General features: G+C 36.7%; 1 protein-coding gene across 2 annotated transcripts in view; it reads right to left on the bottom strand.

Moving 5' to 3' along the window:
• ITGA1 (integrin subunit alpha 1) overlaps window positions 1–13,976 on the bottom strand; it is a 186,422-nt gene that overhangs the window by 87,010 nt on the left and 85,436 nt on the right. For both annotated transcript variants that reach the window (XR_009188370.2, XM_058308837.1), the window contains exons 3-6: window positions 12,598–12,710; window positions 10,105–10,193; window positions 9,881–9,992; window positions 9,169–9,296 (exon numbers count right to left, since the gene is read on the bottom strand). Coding sequence is in view for 1 of the 2 variants with exons in the window: in XM_058308837.1 (XP_058164820.1) it covers window positions 9,169–9,296; window positions 9,881–9,992; window positions 10,105–10,193; window positions 12,598–12,710 (442 nt within the window). In the remaining variant the exon portion in view is untranslated. The remainder of the gene's footprint in view (window positions 1–9,168; window positions 9,297–9,880; window positions 9,993–10,104; window positions 10,194–12,597; window positions 12,711–13,976) is intronic.

The following is a 13,976-nucleotide window of genomic DNA, read 5'->3' as shown; positions in this document are numbered from 1 at the left end:
ATCACAAATCACTAATTGGAGGACCTGGTATTTTTTATTCTTGAGGAATTGTTTTTTGCATGAGGAACATATACAATACCTCACATAGCATAGCTTGGGAAACAGTGTTCCACAATGGTAAGAGTTATGTACTTACAAAGATGAATTAATATTCCACTTTTTTCACCTTTGTTATATATATGACTCACTGGCATGCACTATAGTTATCCAAATAAATAATTTTACCTCATTTCTAAGATGGGAGTTGTAGTAGTTTGATATGGTGATGAATTCCAAAAATAGATACTGAATTATGTTTGTAATCTGGTCTGTACCTGGGCATGATTAAGTTATGATTAGGCCTTTGATTGGGCCACATTATTAGGGCATTGAGTGCCCAGCCACTAAGGGATGCAAAGGACAGGGTTGAGGGTTCTTAATGTTGGAGTTTGATGCTGAAGCCTTAACCTGGAACCCCGGGAAGTAAGCTCACGGAGGAAAGAGAAGGAAGCCCCAGGAAGAGAGGAACACTGAGCCCTGGAAGAAGCAAGACCCTGGATGGGAGGAACCCTGAAAGCCTGAGCCCTCACAGACGTCGGCAGCCATCTTGCTACAACACATGAAAACAGACTTTGGTGAGGAAAGTAACTTATGCTTTATGACCTGGTATCTGTAAGCTACTAGCCCAAATAAATACCCTTTATAAAAACCAACTGACTTCTGATATTTTGCATCAGCACCCCTTTAGCTGACTAATACAGTAGTTTTTTGAGATCAAGGACAAAGTCATAGGAATAATTTTGTATTACCCATGACACCAAGCACAATACTTAATCAACCAGATACTTCATAAATATCTGCTTAATTAAAATGAATCAATTACCCAAACAGCTTCTTTTCTTTTGGGGATAGAGAAGAAAGGGGGAGAAAAGTGAATGTGACAACATGATGAAGTGACAATGTTAGAAATCACTGAATGGAAGAACTTCCTGATTATTCTCTCATAAAACTAAAAGTCACAACCCTGACAAACTATTGGAAAGGAAAGAAGGGACTGACAAGGGAGTTACAGAAAGAGAAATGTTTAAAACAACTCTGGGCTATATTGAGTCAAAGAATTATAAGAACTGGAATTATTTACTCATTTACAATTGCATTTTTTAAATATATTATGTCAGATTATATAACACAATTGCCTAAGTATTAATGCTCATCATGAGTTAGGCTTCTAGGCTTTTACTCAGCAATTAGCATTATCAAATCAATGGCTTTTTCTTAGGGAAGTAAAGATGGAGCAAAACAGAGGGCTCATGTTTCTACAAGATGCATAAGTGCTAAACATGACAAGCACTCAGGCTTTGTGTCTGGCTAATTTTATACTTCTTTCTTTTTTTATCAAACTATGCTGCTAAAACGCTGCCCTAAAACATGCTTCTAATATAATTAAGTTAGGGTGTACATGTGGTAAGACAGGTTGCAAGCCAAGATAATAATCACCAGAAATCATGCTGAAGCTATGCTAGCTGAGTCCAGGCTAACAATTTGGTCACTGTGCAGAGGGATATAAAAAGGAATGGGCTCACAAGTAGATTACTCATTTCCTAAGGAAATGAATCCACAGAAACCTAAATGAAGTTGATAGATAATAGATGTAGGTCCTAGGGAAGTGTGCCCTTAGCTGACCTTTCACCTGATGGAAGAGATTGCAATGAATGTGATCCAGGCTAGAAATGCAAGGACATGAGATGGTAAAACAAAGTGAATTCACTGTATTTTCGGAGAAAGTAAAAGGCAACAAGATAAATCAGGGTTAGTCATTAATGTGGTTAGATTAGTGAACACCTGAAATAAGGATCTGAAACAAAATCAAGATGTGTATGGGGGAATTACCAAAAACAAATAAATGAGTCCTATCTCAATGGATTTATCTGACTTGAAGAAACAGAATAAGAGGAGGAAGTCACTATACTAATGATTTTTAGCACAAAGGGACAAAAAATTCCACAAATGCCTTTTTTCAGCATAAATGACATGCCACCTATGTAGTTGACAGCACATAAACTCTGAGCTGGCATGAGGCACAATATTGACACATGGAATTCACAATCTCTCAGGAGAAGCAGGTACATCAAACAAAGAATGATGCTGCCCAGTGAGAAGAACAATAAGCAAAGGATGAGTACCATGCAATGGGAACATGGGAGGGATAGCAGTTTATTATTATTGGTGAATTCCAAAAAGAAATATTGGATTATGCTTATAATCTGATTTGTACCTGGGCATGACTGAGTTATGATTAGGGCATTGAGTCCCCACCCCTTGGTAAAAGGCATGGCAAAGAACAGAGCTGTGTTTTTCTGATGTTGGAGTTTGATGCTGAAGACTTAAGCTGGAGCCTCAGGAAGTTATCATGCAGAGGAAAGAGAAGCCAGTCCTGGGAACAGAGGAAACTTAAACCCAGAGAAAAGCAACCCCCAGGAACATAGGAACCCAGGAACCCTGGGCAGACGTCGTCAGCCATCTTCCTTCAAATAGACTTTGGTAAGGGAAGTAACTTAAGCTTTATGGCCTGGTATCTGTAAGTTCCTACCCAAAATAAATACCCTTTATTAAAACCAACCCATTTCTGGTATTTTGCATCAGCACCCCTTTGGGTGACTAACACAGGAGGGGAAGGGATTGGTCTTGGGAGGGATGGGTGGAATGATCATAGAAAATTACAGAGCAAGGGACCTTTGAACTGAATCTAAGAAATTCACCAAGTCTATAGTGGATGAAGAAGGGCATTCTTCAGAGGGAACAATATGAGCAGAGCATTAATGCATGTAGGAAGGAGTCACTGAAGGCAAAAAGTGGGTGGCCATGAAGGAAAGCAGGATGCAGGATGACTGACTAGGACCTGGTGGTCAAATGCCTCATAGTCATACTGAAGAGCTTGAAAATTCTTCAACAGGCGGCGGACTTGGCCCAGTGGTTAGGGTGTCCGTCTACCACATGGGAGGTCTGCAGTTCAAACCCCGGGCCTCCTTGACCCGTGTGCAGCTGGCCCATGCGTAGTGCTGATGCATGCAAGGAGTGCCCTGCAATGCAGGCGTGTCCCCCATGTAGGGGAGCCCCACGCACAAGGAGTGCGCCCCGTAAGGAGAGCCACCCAGTGTGAAAGAAAGTGCAGCCTGCCGCACACACAGAGAGGTGACACAACAAGATGACGCAACAAAAAGAAACACAGATTCCCATGCTGCTGACAACAACAGAAGCAGACAAAGACGACGACGCAGCAAAATAGACACAGAGAACAGACAACTGGGGTGGGGGGGGAAGGGGAGAGAAATAATAAATAAATAAATCTTTTAAAAAAAAAAGATCGCACTAACATTTCTCTTAAAAAAAAAAAGAAAATTCTTCAACAGGCAACACTAGGTGATCCTTAGATCATTATCAGAGGAAACGGCCATGTGAATTTGACATTGGAATGATAACTCAAAGTGAGAAGATTCACCTCATTTATAACACCACATCAGAGACTATCACCTGACTGACAAGGATATGGCTCATGGCCCAGTTAGGCTTTGTTTTACATTTAAAAACCGTGAATCAGGCCCCATATTTAAGGCTTATAGGGAAGTGGCCATAAAATGTGCAGTAAAAGAAAGATAAATAATATTCCTAAAAATTAATTAATTTCTCTTTCGTTTTTCCTAGTTTAATGTTATGCTTGATGTGAACAATCTAGACATTGTTCCATTAGTATATTTCACTTTTATATCAAGCCTCACAATTTACTGGTTTTATTTAGGGTAATGCACTCTTATTTGGCATATTTATATCGTTCTCATTTATTATTAAAAGCAATGCTCTGTTTAGGTATTGAGGATCAATAAGACCTCCATAATGTTTATACCATCATATCTTTTATGGCAAGCTTAGAGTGCTTCAGGTTTGTTTTTATAGGTGTTTTTTCTTAAAGGCAATTTTACAGCTTTTACTCTGTCTTGGGTAAAAAATTGGTTTACAAAAATTTCTTGACTATGTTTGCAAAAGTCTAAATGGGGCCAAACAGAAGTATGGAAGAAATTTTCAGTAACTATTTAGAATTGATATTTCCATCACTTGCATTGTATTGCAGTACCTTAATGTGTACTAACTGTCATATGGAAATGCTAATGCAAGTTTATTTTCCTTCCTTTCCTCCCTCCCTCCTTCCTTCTTCCTCCCTCCCTCCCTTCCTTCCTTCCTTCTTCCTTCCCTCCCTCCCTCTCTTCTGTTGGAGGTAATAATTACTACCAGAAATATTTCATAATCTTTGAGGATGCCTTTCACTGTCTGAAATTACCAAATAAGAAATCTATGATCTGCAGAGAATAGAACATCATATTAAAACTTTACATGTCGCACCAAGTGTATAACTACATCAATACAGTAAACAACTCAGGAGATATAAACAGAATGCAACCTTTTTCTGTTGCTCACTATCTATCCATTTAAATTTTATTAAAGTGAATTCTTCTGTGTGTCTGGATGGCTTGATGGAGGTCTTACAGTTTTCTGATGATTCTTAGTTTTTAAATGTCCCCTTGATAAAATAAAATCATATATTTTAATTTAATTTGAACTACATGAAACTGCAGTATTCACAGGGTCAAAAAATGATCACGTAACAATAATTTAATATGGTTCAAACTAAATTAAAATAAAACCAACACAACCATTCAAAGTTAATTTATAGTTCAATCTCTTCTTCTCCTACTAAGGGCTTATAATGGATGAGTCTATAGTTGAGAAAGGGGCATGGCTGGCTTTTTCTTTATTTATTTACTCTCATTGCCTTTTACATTGCTAACTATATTTCTGACCTCTCCAGGAACATGGGAGGGAAGATAAATGAGGGGTAGGGAAATTCATTCTTGCCTGGTTCTCCCTGAGATGGATACTTGATATCAGCTCTTAACAGGTACTTTTAACTTTCTTGTGGGTTCTCTGCTGAGATACCTCACCTCTGTCCTTGACCTAGATAAATGCATTTCACTGATGTAGTCCCGACAAATAGGCAGTATTTTCTTTTTTTCTCTGCTGTGGCCTCCACTCACTTCCAGGATACTCTATGGACAGTACCTAATATGACCCCGTACTGGCTCCTGGTTTGGAGTGACCCATGTTGATCCATGGGAAATACACACATCTTCTGTTCTGACAACCTCTGGGTGTGCAGGTCAATCCCAGTGCAGTTACCTCTCCTTTGACTTGCGGGTATTTTTCAAGCAGGACTCAGACACTGGTCAACTGTGTGTCCCAACCAGAGCAGACACACACTCTTCGTGTCATCTTATTGAAACCTTTCTCACTAGTCTCTTTCTACTGAGAAATCCTCTTCAGGATTCTGCCTGCTTTTATACTCTTGGTGTGGGTGAGGGGTCTAAGAGTCTTCTCTTTAGCTCTTAGTTTTCTATTATTACAAGTTCCTCTGGGGAGTTTTTCTCTCGAATTATCTTCATATGTAGAAATATATATATATGTATTTAGATATTTAGGATACTTAGATATTTATTTATTTATACTTAGGGAGGATAATAAAGGAGAAGAAAAGTTTCAGAACCTAATTCTACCAACCCTAGACAAAATTGGATGCTTTAATTTAAGAAAGTAAATAAATAAACAAACTTACTTAAACTATGTCGGCAACCAGTGCAAAAACAAATGGTTGTTAAAACAAAAAAATTGTCATGTTTTTGGAAATAACTACCATAAGACCACATGAAAGACAGCATGTTTTTCAGTACACATTTCTTTGGAGAAGACATATGAATTAATTCCTTTTCTAAATCACTGAAAAAAACTTTAAAGGGATTTTAAACGTATTATCATTGGAAATCCTTTTAAATGCAGTTTAATAAAAGCAATAACTTAGTACATACGTCCTTCTCATTTTCTTTCTTCTGGAAAATTATTCATGACACAAGCCATCGATACAATTGAAGCCAAAATAGAAAAGACTTTAAGTAATGTTAAAATGTCAGTTTCACAAGTCTCATTAAATGTTTAGCCATCAAAATCATGCATTCATTATTATATACACATTGTTTGAACAAGTGCTTGTTGAGGTCCTGCTGTGTCACAGGGAAGCACTGGACTGATAGTGAGGAGGATAAAAAGACAAAAGAAATAAAATTCACTCCAAAAGTGCCCATAATCTAGAGGAAGTCACACACACAACAATACAATAATAACGTGTTAGTCTAACATTTCTCAAATTTAAACCTGTTGAAAAGGCATGTGGGATGCTTACCTAAAATATAAGTGCGATACCCCTCACTCAAGGATTCTGGGATTCTGAAAATCTGGGGTACAGCATGAGCACCTCAGGAATTAAAAAACAGGGATTCCTTGGGCAGTACTTTGAGAATCACTGCATTTGTCAGAAGGGCCACTGGGGCAGGGATAATGTCTGTCTTATTTTCCATTCTTGTTCTAAGCCCCTAGCACAGCTCCTGGTACTCAGTAAACACTCAGTAAATACATCTGAATAAAGGAATGAATGAGTAGAGTTAAGCTCCAGAAGGAAAGATACAAGCAATATGTGACATTAAAATACAGAAATATAATCAGCTATTCTTTCTTTAAGAAGCAGTTTCCCTTGGGTGAAGTAAGGAGATATGATATATGAACAGTGCACAGTGTTGCATTTAGAACAGTTCCTCTCTGTGGAATGGGGTCCTTGAACTAAGTAAATGGGATCCTACTCTTGACTCAGGGTAAGTTCATTCCCTCTCTCATTCTCTGGTAGGATTTGAGTCCTTATTCCTTTGAATAAAGTCATTGTTCCCTCTAAGAAATACATGCAACTCCATGAAGTCAACTCTGGCAGGCTGGAATTCCTCTGGTGGACAAGTAGAACAGCTACTGTTTTAGGACTGTCACTGCAGATATGTGAAATTAATCACAGCTCTAACGTTAAAAAAAAAAAACAAACATCAAAATTGCAGTGGAAAAAAGCGATTGATTGTTATCTATTTCTTTACAAAACTGAGTCCCTGGCACAGATCCCAGCTGAAGCAGTATGTTACTATTCTAAAATAGCCTTGTGGATTTTCTTCCTCAAGTGTTGGAGCAACTTCAGCCATGTTACACCTGTACTGTTTTCCACAAATAGCTAAAAAAAATTAATTTTTACAAGTAAAATAGAGATGTCTATGAATTTAAAAGTAATAGCAAATCATTCAGATGACTCTAAAATATAGCAATTTTAAAAATCCCAGGAATATTGTTGGCTTGAGAATGGAAGGATTGGATAAGAAGGCTAAATGGGATGGCCAAATCAGGTAGAAGGGAATGGGAATGGGAAAAATTGATGAGAGAAAGGAGGGTGATACAGCAATTAGAATTTGGATATATCAGTGCGGGTGATGGAGCACTAGGAGGTCTGGTATGGTTTGGGTTGAGGGGCTGATCTAGGAAGTACAAGAACAGCAATGAGGAAATGGAAATGACTAGACACTTGCTCTTCCGAGATGTCTCATGGGACCAGTTGTGAAACTTTCCCAAAAATAGAGCTCTCAAAAAGGAAAGGACACAAGTGGAGAACTGCGAGTTCTAATCTGCTCTCAACAAGCAAGGTGAGCTTGAACAAGTAATTTGGCCCCTTGTGTCCCCTATAAATTGAGGTTGGGGGCTACATGACCTCTAAGGTCCCTTCCAGCTTTAATGTTATGGTTCTATGAAATCTTATTGATTACGCTCAGAAGGATTGTGGAAGAGAATTAAAAAATGGAAGGATGAGAGGTCATTGGAAGGGAAAAAAGGAGGGTATGCCAGAGAAGAGCAAATCGAAATTCTAGGATGGTCTTTTGGAATGCAGGAATCCTTATACACTGAAGCCAAAAGAGCTCAAACATCTCCTCTGAATTTCTACTAATTCTCTTGGGAAGATTAACTAAGATAAGAATCTTGCCTACAGGAGAATTTATATTTTGTAATGTGTAAAAGTTCATTTCCTTTTAAAAAACTTACACTGATTTTTAAAAAGTTCTCTATTTTCCAGTAGGAAATGCATAACCTATTCTTCACCTAGCTTTCTGAGACCTCTTCAGGCTTGGAATGCAACAACATGACATTTCACTTTGAGGTTAGATTTCTAATTTGCACCAACAATCTTCAAATACTATACTTCATACTTCCGGAAAATTGTGTATATATTACAGATATAATTATATATATAATGTGTAATGTATAATGTATGTATATATCCCATTTTGAACCAAGCTGTGACAAACATTGATGCTGTCAGATCTCCTTTTCAGTGCCTTTGAAATTTATCAAACAGTAGTGTTCACAGAAGGTAAAGAACATGCACTGCATGTGTACTCCTAAAGACTCCCATAGACTTCTGTAGTCCCCAAACCAGTCAACAACCATAAAACTCTGATTCTACTGCTAATTCCTGCCCTTAATGTTTTGACCTCACTTTGAAATTCTGTCTCATCCGTTGTATCTTCTCTATATTTTAAACCATACGACCATAAAGGTTTAATAAACATTAAATTAAACACAAACTCTATGTCTAAAGTGGAAGAGCCATGAGTGTGAGATGTTCTATTTCATTTAATGGCAATAAAGATGATGTGTTTAGAAACAGATATTCATGGGGAAAAAAATAAACTCAAACCAAAACAAAGCACTATTCTTCTTTCTGCAGCTAAAGCTTGGAGAAAGAAATTAAAAATAAGGGAAAATAGACTTAGAGCAGTATCCTTCAGTCAATTACTAATATATATATATATATACACACACACACACACACACACACACAATATGAGAAAGGAAATTATGATGCAGATGATGGGTTCTTTGGGATGTCAGATTAGTTTCTACAGATTCTGAAACTCTGCTCTGATTTCACCAAAGGTGGCTGCACTTATTTTATAATGAAGATTTAACTAATGGGTTCACAGAGATCTATAGGGAATATCTTCCAACAGCATTGAAAATGGTAGCTTTCATAACATTTTTTGTTTAGAAAACAATGCTGTTTTCTTCAGAAATAAGAACAGGAATATGAAATATAAACTTCACCCTGAATTTTAGCTCTATTGATTAATTTATTTTCAGGACACTTTCTTGTTATTGAAAACAACAGAATTAACTAACTAATCAATTAATTTAAAAAAACAGGACTCAAAATGCAGAATCACATACCTGTGTCTGTTTAGGACCAATATCCATTCTTTCAAGAAGGTCTTTTAAAAAAGCAGTAACACTTTCCCAGGGATAAATACTGTTGGAGCCATCAAGCACTATGACTATGTCCAGTTGAGTGCCACATTCTGCAATGAAAGGAAACACTTTTGCAACTTTTAGAGGTATATGAAGTGTTTTCATAACTGAAAGAAGCTCATTTTAAAAGATGAACTGATGTTCTACAAAAAGAACACATTACTTTTATTATCAGAAAATAGCTTTAGAACCACTAAAGGTGGTTGTGTTCAATAGCAATTGGTTTGGGGGTTCATACCAAGTAAAATCTCCTCTACTTACTTTTCATTAATATTTTATGAGCATTGTTTTTGAAAATTTTACCAACATGTATTTTATATAACAGTTCTAATTCTGTGCTTTTTTTCAAATGAGGTTATTTTCCTTAATGAGACTCGTCCTCTAAATAAAAGCAGTGTGACAGCTTTAGCTATGATGTTTAGACATGACTCTTTAAAAGTTATTATACTAATATCAGTTCCCAAAATAGCACTGAGGTTTGGTTATATATTGGCAAAGCAAACATTTACCTAAATTGGTAATGCTGGTAGCTGAGAAAATACGTCAGGCTTTTTGGTATGCTTCTGTGTATAGATGTGTCTCATTCATAGCTTACCACTTTTCAAACACGCAAGAAATTGCATGAAATCTGTACCTTGTACAGGGGCAAAGGAGTTCACGACTTGAAATGTGGGGCTGACATCAGAACAGATTCCAGTTGTATAATGCAAGTGTCCACATCTATAGGCATATAAGGGTCCACATGCCTTTTAAAAATTAAAAAAATTAAGAAAATACGTAGGATTGAACTTTAAATAACAGATCTTATCATGTTAGAATTACTGGTGTTTTTAAATATTATCAGTCTTTGCTCCTTACCAGAAATCCTCCATTTGGGTTGGTGACTAAAGTTGATCCAAATGTCATGTTCTCTTTTACTTCTGTGACATTGGGAATTGATGTATTAACTAAAAATAGAGCAAAAAATTTCTGAGGGTGGAAAATAAAATGAAATTAAGTATGTTCTCATTAAAACATTCTGTTTGCTTTGCTCATAGCATATCACAGTCTTCTTTTGGTTCAAACAAATATCCTTCAAAGTATTATTAAGGAATATAACGAACACACTAAGGCTAAAAAGCTGGCTTATGTCCCAGAAACTCTGTCTGAATCACTGTCTCAAATAGTTTTGTTGAACTGTGAAAGAATGTAGAACTAACAAAGCAATGAGAATGTGGGATTGCTTTTCACACGTTTTTGCTAAATAAAAAAAAAATTCAGTCACAATTTTCTAAGTATAATGTAATCTTACATACTTTGTAATAAATGACCAAGCATCAAACATGATTTCAGCAAGAAAGGAGAAAATGGGTAGAAGACCAGAAAAGAAAACTCAAACACAGAGATTTTGACCATTATTTCCAACACAAAAGGGACATCATGGGAATTAAAGAGACAACTGGAACAAGATTAGAGCAGTGGTCAAAAAGTTTGGATAAAATAAATATAACGAAGGCAATATATCTGACATTCCAAATAGGAATGTTGGGTCCTTGAAGCATGCCGTCCAAACAAGAAGTTCTGGCAAGAAGTTCTACTTATTCACATAAAAAAAAAAAAAAAGCTTCCAGACACTGCTTAGCAGAGTGTTGAAATATCTGGAAGTGGCAGAACCCAAATTCATCTCTAGAAACTGTTCTTACTCTAAGACTATATATAGATTTAAACTGGGGAATGAAAGCAGAGATTCTTGAATTGTCTGTTTGACTTCCTAATCTGAACATTCGTCTTTGCCCAAGAATTTTGTCTGGTTTGCTTTGGAAACACCTGGAGCTAGGCTATTACCTAGACTGGTTTTGAATAATCTGGATAAATATCTTTTATATATTAGGGCTGACCCAGGATCAGAATCCCTGGGACTACTAGACACTACAGCAGAAACCTTTCTTCTGTCCTTCAGCAGCTAAAATCTCCAGCCTAGTTTTAAAATGCTATTCCAGTTTCCAGTATTGGAGGAGTAGGTTCTAGCAGATAAACTCTTTTGCAAATAACAACTATAAACTCTAGAAATAAGGAAAGAATGTATATATGTACAAAACAACCATCTGAAGGTACTGGAAAGCAACCCAACACAGGTAGAAATTGGAAGGGCGTCTGCACTTGGAGGCTGAGATAGGCACTGTGTGAGTTTCCTGTTTTTGTGTGTTTTTTTTCCCTGAGGAGAGGCTCAAATTCAAATGCAACTCACAGTATTAACGTCTTGAAGAAACACAGGAGAGAAGTTGGGGCAATGACAGCAGCTGCAAAGTGAAGGGAGATATCTGGAAAGGAGAGCCATAAAAGTAAACTTCTACTATGTGCACATATACTCTGTCCTAGTATCTGGTTGATCCGAGCTATGCATGTACAGGAAAGACTTCAGACAGACCAGCCAAAATTAGAGGAGTTGAAATAAAGACACCAATTGCTTCCACCACAGAGAAGACAGTTAGGAAATTGAGTTCAGCCAAGTAAACTGCCTGTTAAAACAAAAATCAATTCAAAGGAGCATACCAGCATATAGGGTTTCCACACTTAACATTCAAAAGCATATTAGAGGATACAATTATAAAGAACAAAGAACATGAGACCCAACTTCAAGAAAAATGTAGTAAATGGAGTATTTTGAGATATTCCTGATTTTGGAAATATCAAGCAGATATATTAAAGCAGCTAATATAAATATGCTCATGGATATAAAGAAAGAATATTCACAATGAAGAAACAAATAGGAAACCTCAGGCTAGAAAGAGAAGCTATTAAAAGTCAGTTATAGAACTTAGAATACAATATTTGAAATAAATATATGGAGCTATGAATAATTTCCATGGTATTTAATATTTTACAGGGCACTGACAGGATCCTATGATAGTTCTTGTCATCTTCCAACTACATTAATATTTTTATCAAATATATGTATCTCAATATAAATTTATCTTGTGCTATTATTCTTTAAAAATTAAATTTATTTATTGTAATGCCTTGTGCTATTTTTTTAAAAACAGATACTAATTAATTTAAATTTAGTGGAGGGGATTTTGTGGGTAAGTTTACATGGAGAAGTTGATATCACCACTGGTTTATACAAAGGATCCTGAACAATGGAAAGAATTAATATCATAAAACTAGTAAGATCTTCTAAATCTATACGTTCCCTTTGATGAATACCTAAGTAAATTAAGAGCAGAGGGAAACAAAATGGCATTCTATGTTCATTTGAATTATAAGAACCAAAGAATGTTTATCAATAACTTCTAATGTTTTCCTGAGTTGCTTGAAATTTCTTTTCAGCAGTCATAATTTAGGATCAGACTACTTTTTGACTTTACATACCTGGTAGATCCAATTTTATGCAAGGTAATGATTCACTTCTCCCAACTGGACACTTATAGACATCACCGGTTCTATTCCTGGGTTGGCCAACTAAAGGAGAACCAATAAGCACCCTGGAAGTTAAAAAGCTCAATTAACATTTTGAACAATGAGAAACATTTTATTTTAGTTATTTTATGACTAGTTATAAGACAAATGAAATTAGTTTCCATAGACATAACCAGACAGACCTTTTCTATTAGTAATATAAAGTTAACTAAATTAAGCAAAGCACCTCCTTCAATCTACAGATTGACTTGAATTAAAAAAAAATAAAATTGGAATTTCCAGGGAAGATGGGGGAGTAGGGAGCTTGAAGACTCTTTCTCTCCACCAAAACAACTATTAAACAGGCAGATACTGTCTGAAACAACTATTTTTAAAACATCAGTGGCCAGAACATTGTACAGCATCCAGGGAAGAGAGGGAGGAAGAAGTTGATAAATTATGGTAAAAGAACTGTTTAAAGTGCTCTCTCGGTACTGTGGTTGTTACCACCCCACCCCCGCCCCTTTCAGCAGGCCGCCAGAGGATCCAGTCTCTGGCTACCAGTTAGCAACAAAAAAGGACATAAAAATCCTCTTCGCCAAGAACAAGGGGGTGCACTGCCAATAACTGATCATGGCTTTTGATTAGTGAATTCAATTCACTGGGTACTGGTGCTGAGAGCAGCTATTGTTTCCACCCTCCCGAGAATTTACCCTCCAGGCAAAAAGCAGCATTAGACAATGAAAGGAGTAAGAAAAGTATAGAAGTGGACAGTCCAGACAAAGGTCTGCCAGCTTGAGATACCCAGGAGAGAGAGCTTTGTCCCCTGGGACACAGAGGGGGCAACGAAACTCCTGTAAGCAGGGAAACTCAAAACAAATAAGAAACAAAAACTCAGGACAAGACCAAGCTCCAATAAGACAGAGAAAACCCTACACAGTACATTCACCTTGGGCAGACCTTCCTGATAGGAGGGCTGTAGCTCAAGAAAATTTGTCTTGTCACCAGCTGGTTACAAACCAAGGAACAGGTATCCCAGGGAGTAAATCCCAGGGTTCATATTTTAAAATATTAAAACAGATAGTGTACAACAAGAGCATACAACAAACAAAGAAACAGGAAATGATGGCCCATGCAAAGGAAGAGGATAAAAATACAGAAAATACCAAAGAATAAGATGAGACTGTGGACATGCCGAGCAAAGCCTTTAAAAAAAAAGATCTTAAAAATGCTTAAGGAGATGAAGTAAAGTACAGAGAAAGAACTGCAGGATATAAGCAAAACAATAAATGAACAATATGAGAGTCTAAATAAAGAGACAGAAATTTGACAAAGCTATCAGTTAAGACTGT

This window comes from Dasypus novemcinctus, chromosome 2 (genome assembly GCF_030445035.2).
Source record: "Dasypus novemcinctus isolate mDasNov1 chromosome 2, mDasNov1.1.hap2, whole genome shotgun sequence".
NCBI lineage: Eukaryota > Metazoa > Chordata > Mammalia > Cingulata > Dasypodidae > Dasypus > Dasypus novemcinctus.
The sequence above is the reverse complement of the archived record's forward strand: the minus strand, read 5'-3'. Positions and strand labels throughout refer to the sequence as shown.